We start from the raw sequence: 26793 nt of genomic DNA, 5'->3' as shown, positions 1-26793 counted from the left end.
AATCACCTACTGAAAGCTCTGGTAGAATGCCCCGGTTGCTGAAACTCTAACCTTTATGTGAGGGATAACCTCTTTGGGATCGTTATTTTTCTATAAACATGAGATAGGCTTATATTTGTTTAAGAGTACTTTCATGCAGTTATATGACCCAGTACCCATCTCTCTTTGCTTAAATATTTCATACTTTTATACCAGCTTTTATAAATTCAAGATAGAATCTAAATAATTTGATGAGTCTCACCATTCAGGATTAGCCCACGGAGCTATTTCACAATATGTTCTTGTGATCTTTTTGAATTCTATTTTATTTATAATTGCATAAAACTATAGGTGAATGACCCAGGATGTCATCACAGCAGCTTGGACAATGTTATCAGTAAATATGCAATATGTGTGCACTCACATGAGTGTGTACACATCTGAGTGTGTATGTATGTGTGTGGGGGGGCTTATATTGGAGTTATGGCAAGGAGAGGAGAAGAGGAGTAACAAACCAAGCCAAAATGAAATTATGCTGTGTAGTCATTTCATATTAGCACACCATTCACTATCTTTATCCAAAACTGCCTTTTGAAAAATTAAGTCTATTTAATATACTGGGAAGGGGACTTAATGAGTTGTTGTATGCAAATTCCTGATTATTTTCCCTCTACCATCAGCAACAGTTCAACAAAGTGCATCTCATCCTACTCTTAGGGTTGTTTAAGAACTTGATCCCTGGGAACACCTGTTAGTAGCATGGCTTAAAATTCCCTGTGTTGTTTTCTCCCCCTTTGGAAGCTGTTTCACCCAGCTGCTGACAATTAGAAAAACAAAGCAAATCCCTCTCATGGATGCTGTCCTCTGGCGAAAGCCAAGGCAGCATAAAGCCAAAGAACACTGTAAGCCTTTTTGTTTTAAACGAGGAGGCACGCTGCACTATATTCCTCTTGACTGCAAAACCACAGGAATGGATTAATATCACTAACCACAAGAGACCTTTGTGTATGAATGTGGGGGGAGGGCATGAGAAGAATATTAATCTGTGATGTATGACCTTATAGTTTCTGCAAAAAGTTAAAAGCTGCATGTATTTGAATCAATGCATGATAAATGTATCAGCCATATAAGATGAATAATATGGCTAAATACCAAGAGCTGAGCTCTTTCCCAGAATTAACTATTTTTAACTCAGGAGGCTTTTCAAATATTATACAGAGATGGACATTCAGTAAATAGAGCAGAATAAAATAAGAATTCAAAAGCAAAGCAAAACTCTGGCACCAGATAAGCCCCTTCAATTAATCCTTAACTTATCTTTTAATATATTACATATACAATATATGTATGTCTGTAATATATTCAGTGATATGTATATACAACACTTACTGAATAATTAAGAAAAACATTAAAATTTACATTTTATTGTATTCAAATACTTACAAGATGAACTGTAGAGCAAAATGATAATTTATGTGTCCTACATACTTTTAAAAGAAATAAATCAAGGTGGATTTTAGTAATTTAACATGCTTATAATACTTTCCTTTGTTTGTTGAAATAGGAATTTTTTTGAACATCTAAAATATGCAAAGCATTTTACTAGGTACTACGGATACTAAAGAAAAAAAATAAAATGGAAGAAAAGCACATTCGTGAACATTTCTCAATAGTCTGGGATTCAAGATCTTATTCCAAGTTGCATTTCAAATCTTATTACTCTTCTACCTGTATGACCCTCTCCCAGTACAACTGTTTAAAGGTTCTAAAATGAATCCTACATCTTCAGCAAAATATATCCCCTTTGTATATAATACCACCCTCCATCTTTAACTGTCAAAATTCTGCAGTCTTCAAGATGTGATAAAACTCACTGGTAGATTATTGCAGGTGGCCAGCATGGTGGCAATTAGGTTCTGATATAGGGTAATAAATTGAAGTAAACATTAAGAAACAGATTCAATAGATTCTACTATATTGAAAAATGTAAGAGGTGGACATTAATTATCTGTGAGTAATGAGGGGAAATCAGGTGTTTGTGATGATGAAGATTTCAAATCCAGGTGACTAGAAGAAGAGTAATGCCGTGAATACAAATAGGGATGTCAAAAATACAGGTTCAGTGTGTGAGACAAAGGTGATCAGTTTAGTTATTTTAAATGTAAGATGTCTATGGGACATCCTGGAAATATCATAAAAACATATAAAGATTAGGAGAACTTTAGGCCTGGCATGGTTGTTCATACCTGTAATCCCAGCACTTTTGGAGGCCAAGGTGGGCAGATCACCTGAGGTCAGGAGTTCAAGACCAGCCTGGCCAAGATGGTAAAACCCTGTCTCTACTAAAATACAAAAATTATCCAGGCATGGTGGCATGTACCTGTAATCCCAGCTACTCGGGAGGCCGAGGCAGGAGAATTGCTTGAGCTTGGGAGATGGAGGTTGCAGTGAGCAGAGATTGTGCCACTGCACTCCAGCCTGGGAGACAGAGCTGATCTCCATCTCCAGAAAAAGGAGAACATTAGAGCTGAGCTATAACTAAGTTTTATGGTGCATGGTGCAAATGCATCCTGCTGGAAAGCAATGCTTGAAATTATGAGACTCTAGAGGCCAACAAGAAAAAAACATTGATAAACATTTATCTCTAGAGAACAAGAAAAGAATGAGGAGCTAGCAACCAAGTGACTCAAAAGAAAAACTTTCTTATATCGAAGAGACTAGGAAAAGAGTATCAACAGCAACAGAGTTCGATAATGTTATTTACCGGTGGTCCCCAACCTTTTTGGCACCAGGGACCAGTTTCATGGAAGACAATTTTCCACAAATCAGGGTGGAGGGTGGTTTGTGGATGATTCAAGTGCATTACATCTGTTGTGCAGTTTATTTCTATTATGATTACATTATAATATATAATTAAATAACTATACAATTCATCATAATGTAGAATCAGTGGGAGCCCTCTACTTGTTTTTCTGCAACTAGAAGGTCCCATGTGGGGGTGATGGGAGACAGTGACAAATCACCAGGTATTAGATTTTCATAAAGAGCACACAAGTTAGTTCCCTTGCATGCACAGCTCACAATAGTGTTCACGCTCCTATGAGACTCTAATGCTGATGCTGATCTGATAGGAGGTGGAGCTCAGGCATTAACCTGAGTGATGGAGAGTGGCTGTAAATATGCTGAAGCTTCAATATTAGGAAGCAGCTGGGTTCCTAACAGTTTGGTCCAAGGCCCCAGGACTGGAGACCCCTGTTGTATATGACAGGTGTCCAGGAATAAATATAACTAATAGAAGATCACTACTCAGTGGAAAATGGTCAACTTTAAAAAAGCAAGTTGTAAAGAGTTAGCTGCAAAGAAGTCATAGCACTTGGATTTGAGAAGGAAAATAGCGAGCAAGTCAGGAATTGTTGCAGGAAGTCAGGGACCCTGAAGGAAGGGACCGGCAGAAGCCATGGCAGAAGAACATAAATTGTGAAGACTTCATGGACATTTATTAGTTCCCCAGATTAATACTTTTATAATTTCTTATACCTGTCTTTACTGCAATCTCTGAGCATAAATTGTGAAGATTTCATAGACATATATCACTTCCCCAATCAATACTCTTATAATTTCCTACGCCTGTCTTTACTTTAATCTCTTAATCCCATCATCTTTGTAAACTGAGGATGTATGTAGCCTCAGGATCCTGTGATGATTGCGTTATCTGCACAAATTTTTTGTAGAGCATGTGTGTTTGAATAATATGAAATCTGGGCATCCAAAAGGAACAGAATGGCTGCAATTTTCAGGGAACAAGGGAGATAACCATTGGGCCTGACTGCCTTCAGGGCTGAACAGAACAGAGTCATATTTCTCTTCTTACAAAAGTGAATAGGAGAAATTTCGGTGAATTCTTTTTCTCAGCAAGGAACAGCCCTGAGAAAGAGAATACATTCCCAGGGGTAGGGCTCTAAAATGGCCACTCTGGGAATGTCTGTCTTATATGGTTGTCGATAAGGGATGAAATAAGCCCCAGTCTCCCATAGCACCCCTAGGCCTATTAGGATTAGGAAATTCCTGCCTAGTAAATTTTAGTTAGGCTGGTTGTCTGTTCTTAAAACCTGTCTCCTGATAAGATGTTATCAATGATAATGCATGCCCAATGGGACATGAAACTTCATCAGCAATTCTAATTTCGCCCTGGTCCTGTGATCACGCTCTGCCCCCATTTGCCTTGTGAAATTTTATTGCCCTTGAAGCATGTGATCTCTGTGACCCACACCCTATTTGTACACTCCTCCCCTTTTGAAATCCGTAATAAAAGCTTGCTGGTTTTGCGGCTCAGGGGGCATCACAGAACCTGCCGACGTGATGTCTCCCTTGGACACCCAGCTTTAAAATTTCTCTCTTTTGTACTCTTTCTCTTTATTTCTCACATCGGCTGACACTTAAGGAAAGTAGAAAAGAACCTACATTGAAATATTGGGGGCTGGTTCCCCCGATATCAAATAATACTTTATTCCTTGGGGTTTGAAAGTGAAAGATACTCAACAGAGATTTTCATAGCTTAAGGGGGACTGAATGAGATAGAAAATTTGATCCTTGTTACCTAAATATTTCCATTCCTAAAATTATGTTGGACAGTGAGTTTTCATATAGCACAAGCTCATATTCCATTTTTTTAACCTGGAGAAAAAATAATACCACCTTCTAATCCATACTCCCAATAACACAAAACATACTTCAACACCAGAAACAATCTAGCAAAAAATTTGTATAATACAATGTAACTAAGTGCCAATAAATTAATAATTTAACATGTAATGAACTCATTAGCAGGTATGTTTCAGTGTGATAGAAAAATACTATAGAATAATGGATATTGGATATACTTACTTCCATGCTGTAAAAACACATACTAAGATGTAAATAAAAATACAATAATCCGTTAAAGATACATCTGGGTTGGACCCTTATTGAGGTACGTTCCAACCATCATTTTTCCAGAAAGCTCTATCATTATTCAACCTCTTTTCCTCAGAAAGAAAGAATGAGTAACTCAGAGGATTTTTGTTTGCTTGTTTTTGTTTTGAGATGGAGTCTCACTCTGCCACCCAGGCTAGAGTCCAGTGACACAATTTCAGCTCACTGCAACCTTCCTCTCCTAGGTTCAAGTGATTCTCCTGCCTTAGCCTCCTGAGTAGCTGGGATTACAGCCATGTGCCACCACACTCAGCTAATTTTTGTATTTTTAGCAGAGGTGGGATTTCACTGTGGTTGCCAGGCTGGTCTCAAACTCCTGACCTCAATTGATCTGCCCACCTCTGCCTCCTAAAGTGCTGGGATTACAGACGTGAGCCATCATGCCCAGCCAACGCAGAGTTATTGAAGTTAAAAAGAAAATAATAGTAATACTTGATTGCCTATATTTCACCAGGTACTGTTATACCACATCTTTACATCTTATAACAATTCCATGACATAAGTAACATATCATTAGCCTCATTTTAAAGATGAGGAAATTAAGACTCACAGTTTAAGTGGCAAAATTGTCCAAAGTCACATAGTTAATATATAATAAAACCTAGATTTGAATTCTCATATTCTGAGATGAAGGCCTCTTCACGTAACCCCTTGGAATCCCTAACTAGTGGAGGAGGAGAGTCACCTTCTATTTGAGTAAGCCTGTCCTTTCAAAGGAGAATCAAATGTGATAACACACACCTGGCTCTACCTAGTTAAAAGACCAACCTCTGATACAGGAGCATTAGCCTCTAAAGGATGCATGCAGTTAGAAGGGGGATGAGATGGTATTCCCTGAGACTTCCTACTGGCAAGCTGGCAAACTTGATGCCATGAGGGAACTATTTGTAACATTTTGCCCAAGGTGGAAAGTTCAGTAAAGTATATGTTTCTTAATGTTTTTAAAGTATTTGTTTAAATGTCGGTTGTAGGGAGTAGAAAAAAAAAAGGACTAGAAGGCAGTATATTCTGGAATTTTCCTAACATGATGGAGGCTATAAAGAGAAGTTAGATTTTATTTTGAATCCATGTGGTCAGAGAAGACCTCATAATCTGATCTGTTGTCTAGTTTGGATGTGTCAACTCCCCACAGATGGCAGGGAGAGTGTTTGGATCCTGATAAGTCAGTTGCTGCTGTAGTGTGGACTACCCAAGTCAAAATCAAATCTTATCCACGTCTAAAGCAAATATTGGAACAAGATGAAAGAATTTGTGCACCTATAAAGATCACAGACATGACAATGTGACCCTAGAATATCATAAAAGAAGCCTTCTACAGTAGGAATAATATAAATAAAGGAGATTAAGTGTTTACAATAGTTCTTTGAGGGAGAGAAATGATCCTCTTGTTGGCACTACATGAAACTGATGTTAATCACTGTAATAGGGGACATAGATAGATGCTTTATGAAAGGGAAATTCTATAATAGAACGTTTAGGAGGAAAAATATTTTTTTCTGTGCGACTAGAAGGTCTCAGAAGAAAAATCAAGTAATATGTTGTGTGGATGCTGGGTAATTGCTGTTTGATGAAAGAAAAGTTGGGGGCGGGGAAGGAGATATTCTAAAGAAGAGCTGTAAAATCTAACCAGTTCAATTTGCTGCAAAATTGTTTCCTGTTATAAAGTACCAAAATTCAAAAAGGATACAGTTTGGTCAAGGGAAATCACACACAAAAAAATCTAAAATCCTTAAAAATTGCATTAGCCCTACACCACAATGAAAACAAAACACTGGATCAGTGAGAAAATAAATCTACTTATTATATTATTACTTTTCTTCTTGAAATTTGGCAAAATATATTGACAGTGTATTATTACCTCAAAGTATTCTGTGGGTTTTTTTTTAATGTTTTCCTTTTAAAAAATCAAAGTTACATTGTGTCAAATGAGTGTTATATAAGAAATATGAAGCGATATGGCTATAAGAGGAATACGAATTTTATTTTCACATGCAGATTCTAAGTTTTTAAAGAAATACTTGTACCATTTTTCTCCAATATGCAAGCAACTAACTTGCTACCTACTAACCTTGCAAAGGTTAGTTGCTTCCGTGTAAGTAATGCAAATTTAAAGCATTATCTCTAGGCAATTTAATGAATAGGACAATCTGGCCAGAACCATAAACAGAAAAATCCTCATAATGATTTAAAAAGATTTAAAAAGAAGAGGAAAAATAGAAGATGAATTAGATACAAAAGAATATTATATTATTGGCTTAGTCACTTATTCTAAAACCTACCCCTTCCATATGGAATATTGTACCAGGGCACCTGAATCAGATGTGCATAGACTCTGACACTATCTTGTCTTCACATGACCAATGGAATTCAATATGTGAGATTTGTAGTCCAAAACAACTCTCAGAAGCAAATCTTCAAAATATGCAAGAATTTGGTTCGGAATGAGTTAATTTCCATGCTTTGGCTAAAACAGCAGAACAAGAAATGATAGGCATAGTACAGAGAATGGAGAGCTCATTCCAGAAAGCAGAAAGCTCTACTAGAAAGATAACTGAGAGGGTGTGAACTTCTTATTTAGGCTATCAATCGATACAGCAGGGCATTTTCACCCAATTTTATGGATTAAGGATTTGAAAATGAAAGCACGCTGAAGCGCTCGTTCCAAGAGGCAAAAAGGTTCAGTTTGCTGTGGATCCCGAATGGGTCAAAAGTTTTTATAGTTCAAGTAGATTCCAATAATCTGTTTTACTGTTTTAGGAAATAAAAATTAATTGTAAGAAATACCTTTAGTAAGACTTCCAAATGTTTCCAGTTACATAAGAGATATTACATTTAAACATTATGCATAAATACAAAGGATGAAAACCATATATTGGTTCATTCTAGAATCTCTGTCATCCTATTTAGGAACGAGAAGGGAGAAGGATGGATCTTTGGCCATCTAGTAGGGCCATCTAATGTGACCACCAATATGGACTCATAATCTTGGAATAATACAATGCATTACCTTTAGTAAGAAACAGAAATCTTGGGAGGCTGAGGCAGGAGGATTGGTTGGACCCAAGGGTTTGAGAGCAGACTGGGCAACATAGTGAGACCCTATCACTACAAAAACAGAAAAGAAAATCATCAGAAAATTAGAAGTAAATCTTCCAGGAGAAAAGAAAACTAATACTCAGCAGTGTCTTTACAGCAATCTAAATAGAAAGTTGATGCAAACCAGATTAAAATGACAGAAAATTATGTTGGGGGGAGAGGCCAGGCAAATGGGGATCTGCGTCCATTAAATATTTACGGAATTAGTAACATTATTTTAAACACAGCAGACCAGGAGGTACCCTAGAACAGTATCAACCTAGAAATGGGCTGAAAAAGTCTTGAGAGCAAACTCATTTTCTTACTAACTTGTTTACTTAAGAATGAGAATGGAGGAAGGGCCCTGAGCTAAGTTTGTAACATACTTGTTTTTCAATATTAACTTAAATTCTTATTAGTAGATGTTTATAATTGATTTTTCAGTAGGTTTCTGTCATACCAGTAAATATATGTGTGTGTGGTGTGTGTGTGTGTATATATATATATATATATATAGTGTTTTTGTCATTCATACATAAATCAGATTTTTTGCTGTGCACAAGTGTGAGTCAATGATTTAGAACCAAAAGTGGGCTGTTTACCCTATAAACGTAATAATACATCAAGAAGTGTGTTAACAAACTTACATTTTCCTTGGTATAATAAGTGTTGGTGCTCTTAGTAAATTCTTGAGGAATAATGTATTGAGCATAGTAACTTTTGTTTTGGAGTATTTTATGTCGGGGCTCTGGGTAGCTCTTCTTTAATGAACTGCCTATACCAGAAATATTAGTACTAAATAAATAATCATATAACTTAAACATTTATTTGTCATACCTCTAATTCCTGGTTAGAATAAAAGTGTTTGTAAAATTAAAGGAGCATGTGTTATTATTCCTTTTCATTTATTAGTCTACCAAGACACTTATTTTAAATAGGGTGTTTCCCATAAAGTCAATTCACATGAAATTTGGCATCAGCATAATTCTGATCATGATTCTGAAATTTGCTTTATAAATAAAGTACTATCAATCATACTCCCAAATTTTAGAAGTAAAAAAAAAAGAAAGCTTTACTTGTTTTTCATATGCTGATAACCAGAATTAGATTTGCTTGCAATGACAGCTCAGTATAAATTGTATAAAGAATACCAAATATAGTTAATGGCCTTGTTGAGTTTAAAACCTAATTAAGAAAAATTATGCAAGCTGTTTAAAATTGCTAACAGAGAAAAAATACATTTGAGTTTTAAGGGTTTCAATTTAGAGCACAACATGATTTAATTTAGAACACAAAACTTTAAAATGCGGCCCATAATTTCTCCATGTACTATGAGAGGAAAATTGTGTTATGAACCATGCCCATAGATTGCTTTTAAATAAACAATTTTACAATGTATGTGGGTGAATGAGCGCTCTTTAATTGCCACCGTTTCAGCTATATTTAATTAAATTAAAGCAGAAAAGAATACATGCTTTTACTCATAAACCACTATCTGTGTTAGTAATAGTAGAAGATAAAAATAACCCCAAACAATAGCTGGTAGATATCCTGTAACATCTATTATAAACATAATTTTATATTTGAGAGAAAGGAGACACCACTGACAGATTTTTTGCTTGGAGAAAAATCAAAGGTTTTGTTTTGCCTGTGTGTTTATTTGTTTGGTTTGGTTTTGATTTTCCCTTCAGGTAATATATAACTAAGGACATAACATTAAAACATAAAAATTGAGAGCAAGAATAGTACTTACAATTTTGCTAAAGGTTATTTTACAGCTTTCAGTCAGTAAAATTGAATCACTTAGTGTCCCGAAAGCAAAGAGTAATTTGCAAATCTCCTATGGGAATATAAATTCATTGAAAGGAAGACCATGTCTCTCTCATTCACCTTTGAATGCCTGATAACTACGGTAGTGTCTGGCCCCCACCAGCGGGGCTGTTGAGACTCAACAGACACCACAAAGAACACCGCACACACACACACATACACACACACACAGATGCACAGACACACATACACACATACACACAAGTATTTGAATCATTTTTTTTCCTGAGTTTTTTGGTCACACACGATGAAGGCAAATGCTGCAATAATTTCCATGTTGGCTGTCTTCACCTATTTATCTTTACTTTCCTCACTTAGCTACTTCTATTCACCTTTCAAGGCTCAGCTCAAAGCATTACATCCTCTGGGAATCCTTGCCTGTTTCATGTATTAGTAGTATACATGGTCTGTCACTCAAAGACTTCTCCGGCAAGTCCTTTTATCACGGCTCTTCTTTGATCACATTTTTCATATCTCCTTCATCCTCCTCCGAGCTATTTGAGAGCAGAACCCAGTCTATTAATCTGAACTTCAATGCTGTGTCCTGAGCTAATAAACTTATTAGAAATCTTAAACATGCTTGACAAGTAAATAAACTAGTGAAGCAGTTAAGTAAACATGTACAATCATGTTTTATAACTTAATTATTTCATTAATTCCCAAATGAAAAGGGAGCATTACTCTCAGGAAAGATGTTTGCTGAGTCGCGGGAGGAGTCATCTGTACAACTTTACCCCAAATCATTCTCTATTTAGACATGTTCCCATGGAAAATATGGTATACGTGTAAAGGAGACATTCATAGAGGGAAAAACCATGTTGCATATAACTGGTTTAGATACTCAGAAAAAAAAAAAGAAATGAGTGGAAATTCTCCCAATAGTCTTCCTACCAGTCTTTCCCATGAAAATTGGATTAAACTTGTAGTTTTAATTTTAATTTTATAATTTGCTATGAGTCTATTTCTTATTAGCATATTCTGAACAATTCCTTAGCTTAGAATTCACTTTATTTGTTCACTACTGTTTTTAGATATCAAAACTGGATTGATATTTCAGGTTTTTCTGTCCTTTTACCAACCTTAACATCACATCATGTTTGTTACTGAACAGAATATACAACGACTTTTTACAGAATGGAGGCCCCATAAGGGCAACATTTGTGTCCATTTCGATCATTGTATTTCTAGTGCCTAGAACATTTTCTGAAACATAGTAGAAACTCAGTAAATATTTGTTGAATAAACTAATAGATTTAAAACCGAACAGAGTCACTATAATATTTTTTCTATTATGTCATTTATATAACGACATTTTAAGCTTTTTTAGATTGTATTATTTAAACTATTTGATTAAAGGAAATTCAAATGCTAGCAATTCTGTACCTTTTGGCTAACAGAATGTACCCAATCATTCGTACTTAATTTATATAAACCTTAGTTCAGTATTAACAACTTTATTTTTAAAAAGTAAATCATGAAATGTTCAAGACATGCAAAATCTATAAACAGCGATGCAACAAATACTCATCTACCTACTTAATTATTTAAAATATTGTCTTCTAATAGAGTTAAACATTCTATGTCACCTTTCCACACTACTTTCTCCAACATAAACACACACTATTGTGAATCTGGCAATTTTCATGTTCATGGATTTCTTTATAATTTTATATCATCACATCTATCCTCAATATGTGATATATTGTTTATAGCTGTGGTTCTCAATGGGTGATCCACAATTCAGCAGCATCATCATTACCTGGGAACTCATTGGAAATACAAATTTTTAGGCTCCACCTCAGAGGTACTACATCAACTCCAGGGCTAGAGCTCAGCATCTGTGTGATTGCAATGCATGCTGAAGTTCAGAAACTCCTGGTTTATAGCAACACTTTGAGTCTAAGTAACATGAGTCTCTGTTCTAGCAGAAATAGCACTGATTTGTGACATCTATTGATCTATTTCCTTCTTGCTATATTTTTAAAAAGAATGAACCTCGCAGCATGTTTTTGTTTTTGTTTTTGTTTTCCTGAGATGGAGCCTTGCCCTGTCACCCAGGCTGAAGTGCAGTGGTGCAATCTCAGCTCACTGCAACTTCCACCTCCTGGGTTCAAGCAGTTCTCCTACCTCAGCCTCTCAAGTAGCTAGGATTACAAGCACCCACCCCCATGTCCAGCTAATTTTTTTTTTTTTTTTTTTTTAGTAGAGACAGGGTTTCACCATGTTGGCCAGGATGGTCTCAATCTTTTGACCTCATGATCCACCAGCCTTGACCTCCCAAAGTGCTGGGATTACAGGCGTGAGCCATGGTGCCTGGCCACAGCATGTTTTTTAATCTTTAAATTGGAGGGATGTTTCTTTATCAATTTGTTATGATCTAATTTAAATACTCCTTTAAAAATACTTGGCTGATTGTTTCTCGAGTTGTAGTACCTCAAGTAAGCATTTTAAAATGTCTAATTTGATCATTCTACTCATAATCTTTATAATTATGATGAAAAACACAAGTCACTTGTTCAGTCATATCACAGCTTTCTTAAAAGATGAGGAAACAAACTTCTCAGGACGATCTCTTTGACCAGCTTTTCTCACTGGTGAAACAAAATGAAAGATTTCATTTCCATTTTTAATAATTTTATTATTTCTTTTGCAAGTGATTGAAGCCAAGCAAGTTGCTAGACATGTCACAAACAAGTTTCTGGCCATTTTGTAAAACAAAAAAAAAAAGGACAGAAGTGCCCCAAATTCACCTTTTCTATCGCTGGTCATGTCTTTTTTCATGTCCCTCTTAAATTAAAAATACATAGGAGGATGAAATTCCCTGCCTTTTGCTTGGAGGCATCATATTTTATGATTCTGTCCTTTTCATGTGTTGTATTTTCTCTCTGGGCAGAGAATTATATGAATCAATCGAAAGCAACTGCCATGATTCTTTTATAGCTTATTATAGAATAAAAAATCCTTTCAAAAGTAAAAGAAAGTGTCCTTAAATGGCAACTGGTAACACTGCTGACACTTTTCCAACCTCTGCCTCCTGGGTTCAAATTATTCTCCTGCCTCAGCCTCCCAAGTAGCTGGGATTACAGGCGCCCACCACCACGCCCAGCTAATTTTTGTATTTTTGGTAGAGATGGGGTTTCACCATGGTGGCCAGGTTGGTCTCAAACTCCTGACCTCGTGATCTACCTGCCTTGGCCTCCCAGAGTGCTGGGATTACAGGCGTGAGCCACTGTGCCCGGCTGACACTTTTCTATACTGATAGGAATCTTCATGATTAGATGTTGTCAAATACTTGTAAAGTTTATATACAACATTGTATTCATTAAATCATTTCAAGAGGCTGTACCTACAAGCATGTCTATAAGGACAATGGTCACATTAAAATCAAAACAGGGAAGAAATTTATTTACACTTGGGTGTATTCTAAGTAGACTATAGTAGGCCAAAAAGATTCAGAAGATAAGCTCACATAGTACGAACTCTGGAATGTGTCAAACATCTACTCTCGTAAACACACAGACTTTCATGTAGGAGATACAAATTTCTCTCCCTGCTATGTCTATTATCTTGCCAAACAGCCCACTTAGTTGCATAAGCCCCTGCACTCTGCATACAGCTTTTAAAAGAAACCTAGAGTATGTTGAAGCTCAGCTGTATCACTAACATTTCCATCACTTTTTTGAACTATAGCTTGAATTTTCATGACTCAACATAGAATCAGAATATACAAAAGAAGCTAAGACAACACAAAGTAACAGCAGTAATGTCAACAACATTTATACATGATAGATTAGATGGACATACAGAGATAGATAGATAGATAGATAGATAGATAGATAGATAGATAGATAGATGGATAGATTAGATAGATGATAGATAGATATAGATAGATAAATAGATATGATAGATAAGATAGATAGATTAGATAGAGAGGGACGGGACGGGACGGGATGAGATGGATGTATATGGCGCTGTTTTGCCTCGTCTGAAAAAGATGATCGCTCAGTCATGAAGCATTTATACTTCTGGTATTCTTAATATCAAAAGAATCCCATTAATGGCAATTAGATCAGAAAAACAAATACTCCTCTACCTGGTTCCATACTTTTTGTATGATTTGGTTTGGTTTTCTGCCTCACTCCATGGCCAAGGTGCTAATTATGACTGATATGTGGCTCTAAAGGAAGAAAGGTGGCTACCATAAATTATAAGCTTAGAATTAAATAAATTTTAAAAAGGTAAGAAAGACTCAAACTCATCATGTTCTAATTATTTTACTATACTTTATTATCTATGTTCTTGAGGTTATGACTATCATATTCATGTGCCATAGTACAACTTTTTAAAATTTTGCATTCAGTGGCATCGTGTTGGTAGCTTGAAAGTGACCATATTAGAGAAATTTACACTACAAAAATCAGCAAATGCAACCTGTCAGGACTCCCCTTCCTATATCACCCCCGACCATACTCCAGAGAGCCTACTGCTTAACATTCACCAGCACATTATGACAAAGGATCAAAGCCAAGAAATAAGTTTCTGGAAATTTGTAATGAACTCTAAGCCCAGATGAAGAAGTCCAATATTCTGCCAGAATAATGAAGAAAATCACATCAATTTGATTGATATCCTCTTGGGTGACTTTTGAGAGAAGCTCAAACTATTTTGATTCATTTAATAAAAAATAGTTAACACATAAAGTATAAGAATATTATAACTAAGCACCTTTTATACACCATATAAAATTTTACAAATATTTGTTACTATATTTTATTAAAAAATTATATATGAGACCTCAAAAAGTTCATGGAAAAATATAAATAAAAGATAAGAATAAAAAATATAAACAGTATTTTTCTACATAAGCTCCAACAAATTCAAAATAAGTAAGTGATACCAGTGATGATACCAGCCATTTAGTCCATTCCTAAGAAACTGAGTCCTGAGAATATAGTTATGTCAATGCTGTCTTTTCTCCATTATTAACTGAAGAAAAATTGGTGCCTTTTAAAGGCTTTTTTTAATATTAGGAAACACAAAGAAGGAATCAATCAGAACTGTAATGCTGATGTCTAAAAATTTCCTATGAAAATACTCATAAAATTGCCCTTGTTCAGTAAGAGGAATGAGGCAGGAGGATTGTTATGGTGGAGGAGGGCTCTCTGGTGAAGGTTTCCCGGGTGCGGGGGTGGTTTCTGCTAAAGCTTTGGCTAATTTTCTCAAAAACACTCCTATAATAAGCAGATGTTATTGGTTTTTGGCCCTCCAGAGAGTCAACAAGCAAAATGCCGTAAGAATCTCAAAAAAATCTTTTGCCATGAGTTTTGCTCTTGACCAGCCCAGTTTGGCTTTGAACAGACCAATTCTACCTCTTGGTAGCAGTTGCTTCAATTGTGTTTTGTCTTCAGGATCATACTGGTAAAGCCATGTTTCATCTCCTGTTACAATCCTTTGAAGACATTCTTCATAAGCTTGATCCCACCTGTCTAAAATTTCCATTGAAAGTTCTGCTCTTTTTTGCAGCTGATACGGATGCAACAGTTTTGGCAATCATTGAGTGGAAAGTTTGCTTAACTTCAGTTTTTCAGTCAGAATTGTGTAAGCTGAGCCAATTGAGATGTTTATGCTATTGGCTATTGTTTCTGCTGTTGATTTCAGTCCCCTTTATTTGGGGCACAAACAAGATGAATTTTTTCTTCAAAAAATGACGTGAATTGTCTGCCCCTGCGGGCTTCATCTTCAACATTGTCTCGTCCCGTTTTAAAATTAGTTTTCCATTTATAAACCATTGAATCCTTTGATACATTGACCCCATAAACTTTTCTTAATGTATCAATCATTTTACCATTCTTTTACACAGGATCTACCATAAATTTGATGTTTGCTCTTGCTTCAACTTTAGTGGAATTCCTGTTGCTCTGATAGGGGCTCTTTTCAAACTAATGTCTTATCCTTCTTTGTGCTTTAAACTAGATGCAACTAGATCCTGTTCGAATATGTTGTAACAGCTTAGTACAAGTTTATTTTGATGCAAAAAGTTTTTGAAATCCATGTATAGAATTTTTTCCGTAAATTATTGGGTTACATGTGGTATTTGGTTACATGAGTAAGTTCTTTAGTGGTGATTTGTGAGATTTTGGTGCACCCATCACCCATATATACATTGCACCATATTTGCAGTCTTTTATCCCTTGTCCCCTCCCACTCTTCCCCCCAAATCTCCAAAGCCCATTATATTATTCTTATGCCTTTGCATCCTCATAGCTTAGCTCCAACATATCAGTGAGAACATATGTTTCCGCATTGTATCACTTAGAATAATAGTCTCCAATCTCATCCAGGTCACTGCAAATGTTAATTCATTCCTTTTTATGGCTGTGATATATATCACCATTTCTTTATCCACTCACTGATTGATGGGTATTTGGTTTGGTTCCACAATTTTGCAATTGTGAATTGTGCTGCTATAAACATGTATGTGCAAGTATCTTTTTCGAATAATGACTTATTTTCCTCTGAGTAGACACCCAGTAGTAGGATTGCTGGATTAAATGGTAGTTCTACCTTTAGTTTTTTAAGGAATCTCCACACTGTTTTCCACAGTGGCTGCACTAGTTTACATTCCCACCAGCAGTGTAGAAGTGTTCCCTGTTCACCACATCCATGCCAACATCTTCTGTTTTTTGAGTTTTTGATTATGGCCATTCTTTCCAGAGTGAGGTGGTATCTCATTGTGGTTTGGACTTGCATTTCTCTGATCACTACTGATGTTGAGCATTTTTTTCATGTTTGTTGGCCATTTGTTTATCTTCTTTTGAGAATCATCTATTCATGTCCTTAGCCCAGTTTTTGATGGGATTCTTTGTTTTTTTCTTCCTGATTTGTGTGAGTTCGTTGTAGATTCTGGATATTAGTCCTTTGTCAGATGTATAGATTGTGAAGATTCTCCCACTCTGTGGGTTGTCTGTTTACTCTGCTGACTGTTCCTTTTGCTGTGCAAAAGTTCTTTAGTTTAATTAGGTCCTAGCTATTTATTTTCATTTTTATTGCATTTGCTTTTGGGTTCTTGGTCATGAAATCCTTGCCTAAGCCAATGTCTAGAAGGGTTTTTCCAATGTTATCTTCTAGAAATTTTTTTTAGTTTCAGGTCTTAGATTTAAGTCCTTAATCCATCGTGAGTTGATTTTTGTATAAGGTGACAGATGAGGATACAGTTTTATTATCCTACATGTAGCTTGCCAATTATCCCTGCACCGTTTGTTGAAAAGGGTGTCTTTCCCCACTTTATGTTTTTGTTTGCTTTGTCGAAGATCTTGGCTGTAAGTATTTGGGTTTATTTCTGGGTTCTCTATTCTGTTCCATTGGTCTATATGCCTGTTTTTATACCAGTACCATGCTATTTTGATGACTATGGCCTTATAGTATAGTGTGAAATTAGGTAGTGTGATGCCTCCAGATATGTTCTTTTAGCTTAGTCTTGCTTTGACTATGGGGGCTCTTTTTTGGTTCTATATGAATTTTGGAATTTTTTTTTCTAATTCTCTGAAGTATGATAGTGGTATTCTGATGGGGATTGCATTGAATTTGTAGATTGCTTTTGGCAGTTTGGTCGTTTTCACAATATTGATTCTACCCATCCATGAGCATGAGATGTGTTTCCATTTGTTCATGTCATCTATTTCTTTCAGCAGTGTTTTGTAGTTTTTCTTGTAGAGGTCTTTTAACTCCTTTGTTGGGTATATTCCCAAGTATTTTATGTTTTTGTTTTGTTTTGTTTTTTTGTAGCTTTTGTTGTAAAAAGGGTTGAGTTCTTGATTTGATTCTCTGCTTGGTCACTGCTAGTGTTATAGGAGAGCTACTGATTTGTATACATTAATCTTGTATCCAGGACTTTGCTGGATTTTTATCAGTTCTAGGAGGTTTCTGGTAAATGATCACATCGTCAGCAAACAGGTAACAATTTCACTTCCTCTTTACTAATTTGGATACCCTTTACTTCTTTCTCTTGCCTGATTGCTCTGGCTAGGACTTTGAGTACTATGTTGAAGAGGAGTGGTGAGAGTGGGCATCCTTGTCTTGTTCCTGTTCTCAGAGGGAATGCTTTCAACTTTTCCCCATTCAGTATTATGTTGGCTGTGGGTTTGTCATAGGTGGCTTTTATTACATTAAGTATGTTCTTTGTATGCAGATTTTGCTGAGAGTTTTAATCATAAAGCGATGTTGGATTTTGTCGAATGCTTTTTCTGCATCTATTGAGATGATCATGTGATTTTTGTTTTAAATTCTGTTTATGTAGTGTATCACATTTATTGACTTGTGTATGTTAAACCATCCCTGCACCCCTGGTATAAAATGCACTTGATCATGTATTCTCTTTTTGATATGTTGTTGGATTCAGTCGGCTAGTATTTTGTTAAGGATTTTAGCATCTATGTTCACCAAGGATATTGGTCTGCAGTTTTCTTTTTTGAAGATTCCTTTTGGAGTTGATTTCCAGTTTTATTACACTGTGGTCTGAGAGAGTGCTTGATATAATTTCAATTGTCTTAAATTTATTGAGGCTTATTTTTATGGCCTATCATATGGTCAATCTTGGAGAAAGTTCCATGCACTGTTGGATAGAATGTGTGTTCTGTGGTTGTTGGATGAAATGTTCTGTATATATCTGTTAAGTCCATTTGTTCCAAGGTATAGTTTAAACCCATTGTTTCTTTGTTGACTTTCTGTCTCGATGACCTGTCTAGTGCTGTCAGTGGAGTATTGACATCCCCCACTATTATTGTGCTGCTGTCTATCTCATTTCTTGGGTCTATTAGTAATTGTTTTTATAAATTTGGGAGCTCCAGTTTTAGGTGCATATATGTTTAGAATTATGATATTTTCCTGTTGGACAAGGCCTTTTACCATTATATCCTGTCCCTCTTTGTCTCTTTTAACCATTGTTGCTTTAAAGTTTGTCTTGTCTGATACAAGAGTAGCTACCCCTGCTGGCTTTTGGTGTCCATTTGCATGAAATATCCTTATCTATCCCTTTACTTTATGTGAGTCCTTACGTGTAAGGCGAGTCTCCTGAAGACAGCAGATAATTGGTTGGTGAGGTCTTACCCATTCTGCAATTCTTTATCTTTTAAGTGGAGCATTTAGGGCATTTACATTTAATGTTAGTATTGAAATGTGAGGTACCATTGCTTTTGTCATGCTCTTTGTTGCCTGTGTTCTTTGATTTTACTTTTTGTTTTCACTTTTTAACTTGTATTTTTGCTATATGTGTCCTGTGTGATTTATACTTTAAAGAAGATCTGTTTTGATGTGTTTCCAATATTTGTTTCAAGATTTAGAGTTCCTTTTAGCAGTTCTTGTAGTGGTGGTTTGATAATGGCAAATTCTCTAAGCATGTGTTTGTCTGAAAACAACTGTATCTTGCCTTCACATATGATGCTTAGTTTCACTAGATACAAAATTCTTGGCTAGTAATTATTTTGTTTGAGGAAACTGAAGATAGGGTCCCAATCCCTTCTAGCTTGTTGGGTTTCTGCTGAGAAATCTGCTGTTAATCTGATAGGTTTTCCTTGATAGGTTACCTGATGCTTCTGTCTCACAGCTCTTAAGCTTCTTTCCTTCATCTTAAGTTTGGATAACCTGACGACAATATGCCTAAGTGAAGATCTTTTTGTGATGAATTTCCTAGGTGTTCTTTGTGATTCTTGTATTTGGCTGTCTAGGTCTCTTGCAAGTCCAGGGAAGTTTTCCTTGATTATTCCCCCAAACATGTTTTCCAGGTTTTTAGAATTCTCTTCTTCCTCAGGTACATTAATTATTCTTAGGTTTGCTCATTTAACATAATCCCAGACTTCTTAGAAGCTTTGTTCATATTTTCTTACTCTTTATTTTTTGTCTTTGTTGGATTCGGTTAATTCAAGGACTTGTCTTTGAATTCTGAACTTCTTTCTTCTACTTGTTCAATTCTATTGCTGAGCCTTTCCAGAGCATTTTGCATTTCTAAAGGTGTGTCCAAAGTTTCCTGAATTTTTTATGTTTTTTTTTTTTTCTTTAAGCTATCTATTTCCATGAATATTTCTCCCTTTACTTCTTGTATCATGTTTTGGATTTCCTTGCACTGGGCTTCGTCTTTCTCTGGTCCCTCACTGATTAGCTTAATAACTAATGTCCTGAATTCTTTTTCAGGTAAATCAGGGGTTTCTTCTTGGTTTGGATCCATTGCTGGTGAACTAGTATGATTTTGGGGAGTGTTGAAGACCCTCGTTTTGTCATATTACCAGGGTTGGTTTTCTGGTTTCTTCTCATTTGGGTAGGCTCTGTCAGAGGGATGGTCTAGGGCTGAATGTAATACTCTCCCCCTTTTTCTATGAATGTGGCTTCCTGTGAGCTGAACTGCAGTGATTGTTGTCTCTCTTCTGGGCCCCGCCACCCAGCGAGTCTCCCTGGCTCTGGGCTGGTACTAGGGGTTGCCTGCACAGAGTTCTGTGATGTGAACCATCAATGGGTCTCTCAGCCGTGGATACCAGCGCCTTTTCTGGTGGAGGTGGTGGAGGGTGCAATGGACTCCATGAGGGTCCTTAGTTTGGTGGTTTAATGCTCTATGTTTGTGCTGGCTGGGTTCCTGCCAGGAGATGGTGCTTTCCAGAGAGCATCAGCTGTAGTGGTGTGGAAAGGAACTGGCAGTGGGTGGGGCCTAGATCTCTGAGATTATATACCCTTTGTCTTCTGCTACCAGGGGGATGGATAGGGAAGGACCATCAGGTGGGGGTGGGGCTAGGCGTGTCTGAGCTCAGACTCTTTTTGGATGGGTCCTGCTGAAGCTGTTGTTGGAGATGGGGGTAACATTCCCAGGTCACTGCAGTTATGTACCAGGAGGATTAAGGCTGCCTCTGCTGAGTCATGCAGGTTGTCAGGGAAGTTGGAGAAAGCTGACAGTCACTGGCCTCACCCAGCTCCCACGCAAACTGAAGGGCTGGTCTCACTCTCACCGTGCCCCCGTAACCCCAACAGCCCAGAGTCAGTTTTTAGGCAGAGGGTGAGAATGGCTTGAAAATTTGTTGAATGCTATCCATCTCCCAGCCCCCAGAGAAAAGGGCTTTAGTTCCTTCCCCTGCCTGTGAAGTCTGCAGGCCAGATTCATGCCCTCCCCCGAGTTCTGGCCAGGAGGCTTCTTGCCCTGTTCAAATTGTTACAAAGTTCAGCTAGAGAATTCCTTCTCCCTGTAGAGTTTTACCCCCTGCTCCTCTGGCCGCCCTCCGGATGGATCTTTGTGTTGCCAGGCAGGAATGGGCTGCTTGGGGACCCAGTGAGCTCTGAGAGCCTTTCTGCTGCTTCCTGTACCCCGTATTTCGCTCAGCTCTCTGACTTGACTCAGCTCCAGGTAAAGTCGGAAGCTTCTCCCACAAACGCCTTCAGCTTCTCCAGTGGGGGTGTGTGTTCAGGACACTCCCTTTCCCACTTCCACAGTTGGGACACTCATAGTATTTGGGGTGTCTCCTGGGTCCTGCAGGAGCAGTCCGCTTCCTTCAGAGGGGCTGTGGGTCTTCTCGGGATTGCTACTTTATTCTTGAAGTTGATCTGGAGCTAAAATTCACAATGCAAGCCTCTGTAGGTTGCTCGCTCTGCCTGGAGCTTCAATCTAGTCCTGCCTCCTGTCCATTGTGATCCCCTGAATCTCAGCACACATACTATTTTTGAAAATACATATTTCCCATGAAGTTTTGAAGATCCTTTGTATAGTTAAATTTATTTTCACCAATTTTATTTCTCTTCCTCATATCCCAGAGTTAACTAATTTTCTAAACTTGGTGTTCAGTACTACCATTTTTTGTTATTTCACACACTACATAAATATCTAATACAAAAACACTGTCTTGTATTGCACTGACAAAATATATATGTATTTTTAGAAACTTCTTGTTTTTCATCTTTATTTGTAATAATTGATTCATGTTGATTCATAAAGCTTTGCTCAGGTATGGTTAAACAACTGCTAAATTCCAGTATTCTCTTGTATGAAAACACCAAAATTTGTCCATCTAATTTTTGACTGATGGTCGTTTCTAATTTTGCCTCATATCAAAAAGTGCTACAGTGAAAATATTTGCTTTATATACAAGTCATTATATACAAGTGCAGTGGATTCACTAGGCTACATACCTACACACATATACACATGTAATTTTTTACTTTTTGGGTTAGTGGATTTTTCCCTAGATTTGTGTTGCCAAACTGCCTTCTCTTATGTTGATACTGATTTATATTCCCATCAGATATGGAGATTTATTTCTTTTTTCTTTTCTACATCCGTATCTTCACCTGGTACAGTAACCTTTTTAAATTTTGAGGGAAATGGTTTATCACGTGTGCTTATTGGATTTTCTCATTAGCGAACTGATTTTTCTCCCTGTGCTAATTTAAATTTACTCTTTAGAGAATTACCTGTTATTTTTGTGAACATAAAAAGGGTCGAATTGTCAAGGCAGACTCACATGGATTAGTGCTGTTATCCCATGTCAAACTTCACTGATAAGTACAAGGGTACAAGTAAACACAAGCCACTTCCAGAAAAGCAAGGAGTGGCCTGGGACATCTATGACAGCTGCCCAGTTCCTTCCTTTTCTTATCATCTCACTCTGTCCCAGGTTAATAAACAGGGGGACAATGAAAAATGTAATTTGTATATTTAATGTTCATTGTTTTTAAATACCATATGCTTAAATTATTGTATAACATATAAACATAATAACCTTATTTAAAATAGCAATTATAAATACCAAGATAGAAACCAACAATTCCTCTGCCTTCAAATGCCACTCCTATTATCATAAACAGTTTGGTATGAATAGTTTTTCATATCCTTTCAATCCTACTAATTTATGAATAAATAAATTAAAACTTTATTTGGTTATATTGTTTCTAAACACATTAAATCCATATCTATTACAAAAATCTCTAGTTAGTAGTTAGGTCTACATCAAATTTAAGAGAAAAAATAAAAAAATGCCTTCAATATGAATGATTCCATTGTTAATGATCATTACCTTTTTGTGCATATGTCCTTTCAAATGTTTTTAGTTTAAGCTTTACTAAAATATTTACTATGAGCTGAGTGAAATGATAAGTTTGGTTCAACTGGTAAATTGCTCTATTTTTGCTTAAGACAAACTATCTGATACTGTTCTTTATATTAAAACTCACTTTGTTAAGTGAGAGTTTTCTTAAATGGTCTGTTTCATATAAAATATCTAAATTGTTTAAAGGCCTTACTGAAGTTACTGTATAAAAGTTAATTCATATGGACTACATTTCTTGGCACTAATGGCATATAAAATAAGCAGTACAAATGCATGAAGAATGAGAGAATTTTGATAAGTTGACTTAACGTTTCATAGATTCATTCTGGAGCTAATTAGTTTTCCTTAAATTCTGCTTGGTCTAGTAGCAACTGTGGGCAGCACGTTTTTGGCATCGCGAATCAGACATTCTAGATTAGTTGGTAATGATAAAATGACTTTTGGTCCTGAAAGCTTACTTACTTTATTCTACTTGTATACATTGTGCATAATATTTTTAAGAAGTAAAATATGCAATGAAAAGTATTCTACAGAATAAAAATACTGGCAGTGAAATGTATTAACAGATATTTGAAGCATATTTTGTAAAATGTGTATTCCTTTGCAGAAAATATAAATTGATATTATGATGTTAAAATACTATTGATCTTGTGTTGGGTTAAGATTTTTAGGAGTATAGTTTATAGTATTTCAAATATTTTTCTGCAAACCAACATTAAGTTATTTCTAAAAGTTTGATCTATTTAAAAATGGTAAGATCTTGATTATTGGCTCTCTAAATCCTGCAGTTCAGGACATTTTGAACAAGCTGTAGAATTCTAAAAGAAAGAACATGTATTGAGAAGAATATAAAATAGCCAAAAGATGATGGCTTATCTTTATGCCAGTCATAGTATAAAGTATTCAAAAACACTTGTTTAATTTATGTTCCAGCTAATATTTGACAGTTATTACATAGAAACACATAATAATATGATTTATTTTGTATGTGGAAAGATAACTTCACAACTTTATGAACGGCAGGTAAATTGAGGAAAGATGCTACTACCAGTAAATATGCTCACAGTCAGACTGAAACCTGAGTCTCCTTTGAAAATCGATTACGGGCTGGGTTCAGTGGCTCACACCTGTAATCCCAGCACTTTGGGAGGGTGAGGTGGGCAAATCACTTGAGCCCAGGAGTTTGAGACCAGCCTGGGCAACACAGGGAGACTCCCTTCTATAAAAAATAAAAAGAGAAGAAAAGAAAAAAGAAAATTAATTGTGGAAAGATATCAAATTGGAAATTACCATTGATTAAATGGACTGTTACTGTTGTTGTCATTGTTTTCTCAATTAATTGCATTAATATGAGAGACTCCTGAGGGTACATCCTATGGTTTGGTGAAAAGAGCAAATATTAATAATTTGGGATCATAAGAACCAGCTGTATTTCTCAATAATAGTATAATTTCCAGCACACAGCATCGTTAAAACTAGAGTTGTATCTGCAAAATACTAGCTATATTTCTACACAATGTAGATATGTTGGAAATAAAACTGAAAAAACTTTATAACTGCACTTGAAGAGCTTTCTGATCTTTTTATCAAGAAAGTTTTCTTAAAATGCTAATTAAAAGGAGCATTTAATCAAAGAATCCAATGCACCGGGTGTGTAAGGCATTCTTTTTCATGGTTTTAAGACATTTTCACAAATGTCATCTATACACAAAACTGGTAATGATGAAACATCTTTAGTCTGCCATTCTTTAAGAAATTATGGTGTGAGTTCATACTTATTACGTCTATGATGATGATGTTTATTTCTGCTTATATAATCTAATGAAAATTATATTAATAAAAGGGGATGTTTAACAAACCTATTTTAGAAGTGTTACATCAATTTCGCTGCCTTTTCCTAGAGAATTAAGAATGAATGTGACATATAACATCTAACCTCTAATTTGGAAATTAAATTTTCACATTTATTTAAGTTGATTTTAGTCCAAGTTTTGAAATGTGATTAGACTAAATTCATAATTTAAGATACTTTTGAAGGAATCCATTAACTGATCTTGTAACCAGGATTTTTATGTGGCAAATGATAATAGTTATATTAGGTATCTCTATAAAAAATATTGAGGATTTTTCAGTGTCGTACAAGCCACACAGTACTGATCCATGCTTTTATGAACCCCCTCAAATAACCTTGCTGCAATGGGTCATATAGTGGGCTTCACTTTGAAGACCACCCAAAATCTCCATCTTCTCCACATAGAATTGCCATCCTGCTAGTATGTATTCCATGGTCTATACCTGATATTAAACACATTCATTCACAAAGCAATTCAATATGATAATTTTCATTTAAGTCAAAAGTAAAATATTATTGTAGCAGTTACATTCATGATTATGCTTAAGTTTATCCCAATTTCCAACAAATACTCCTGACAGCCAGCTTTGGTCTCATTGCCATAATATCAATCTCTATATTATCATTTCTAGAGACAGATGCACATGCTATGGCCATGACCATAATTCTCCTCTTTAGAATGCAGTGGCTGGCTTTCTGTGCAGAAAATTAGACGCCCTATTAAGTCATATAGACGATAAATGATAAAAAGATAGATAGATAGATAGATAGATAGATAGATGATAGATAGATAGATAGATAGATGGTAGATGGGGTTGGGTGAGTGAGGGGAGCCAGGCTTTTGGTTACGAACCTAATCTAACTTCCTGTGTGACAATAATGTAACTCTCTACTGAGGAGTTTCTGTACTTTTGACTAAATCCCTCAACTAGAGATATAATATTTCAAAATTTCCAGCTTTCTGACAAAATAGTTGAATAAGAGACCAGGTCTAAGAGCAGAGATGAGCTGTAGCCCTATGAGGAAAATGATCAAAATGTGGAAAATTGAATGTACTTAGAATAGTTGACTACAGATAGCTCTATTCTTCCAAAATCTTCTTCAGTAAATAGACTTTTAGAATACAAATGTATTTTAAAACATTCAATATATGTTTAGAATGATACAATAGAAATAAAAATCCTCATTCTTAACTTTAGAAATTAAATTCAGATTAGAGGGATATAAATTAATTTTTGAAACTTTTGAGTCAGGAAAACTTTAGCAAAAAACTAGTATCATTTTATCACAGTACAGATGAGGAACTTCAGCCTTAAAGATACTAAAATTTATGGCTAATGAATCAGTTCTAAAACCCAGATCTAATTACTTACCAGCTTATAACCAGAATCAAAATGTGTGTATTTGTTTATTATTTCTCCCCAATTCACACATTTTTAATATTCAATTTGTGGTTTATTTGTAACTTGTAGATAATTTGTTTTAAGATTAAGTTTAGATATGAATATGCCTCTTTTAATAAGTATTTTAAACTTCAAAAATATTATAGCTCTTTTTAAATGCATCACAGTATTTAGGAGATTCGTTGAAGGGTTTCTAAAACAACTTTTATAAAAATAGTGATATTTGTGTTTATATCCACCTCCAAAACTACACGTTTGCTTATATTTCAGAATATTTTGAAAAGAGGAAATTTATAATAACAGTAGCGGCTGTTCACAGAACATCACTGTGTATCTGACAGTGAGTTGAACTCTTGAGGAATGTGTGTTGTATTATTAAATTCTCACAATTTACCATGTTAAGCACTGTTCCTTCCATTTTACATAGGAGGAATCTGCATAGATTAGAGGAAAAAGTTAAAAGGAGTATGAATGAAAAAACTACGTGTACAAGATGTCTAAGATGAACAAAACTATACAATAAAGTTCATTTCAATATACAACATGTATTATATTCAACAAGGCTCAAATTTTTTGATAAAAGGAAACAGAGACCTCTTTTTCTAGC

At 35.8% G+C, this 26793-nt stretch overlaps 1 protein-coding gene across 1 annotated transcript in view; it reads right to left on the bottom strand.

The window, feature by feature from the left end:
- The window catches only part of LOC134736570 (uncharacterized), a 367716-nt gene that overhangs the window by 253373 nt on the left and 87550 nt on the right, over positions 1-26793 (bottom strand). Inside the window, exon 2 of the mRNA XM_063638508.1 lies at positions 7958-8055. Coding sequence (XP_063494578.1) covers positions 7958-8055 — 98 coding nt within the window. The remainder of the gene's footprint in view (positions 1-7957; positions 8056-26793) is intronic.

Source organism: Symphalangus syndactylus, chromosome 5 (genome assembly GCF_028878055.3).
Source record: "Symphalangus syndactylus isolate Jambi chromosome 5, NHGRI_mSymSyn1-v2.1_pri, whole genome shotgun sequence".
NCBI classification, from domain to species: Eukaryota; Metazoa; Chordata; class Mammalia; order Primates; family Hylobatidae; genus Symphalangus; species Symphalangus syndactylus.
The sequence above is the reverse complement of the archived record's forward strand: the minus strand, read 5'-3'. Positions and strand labels throughout refer to the sequence as shown.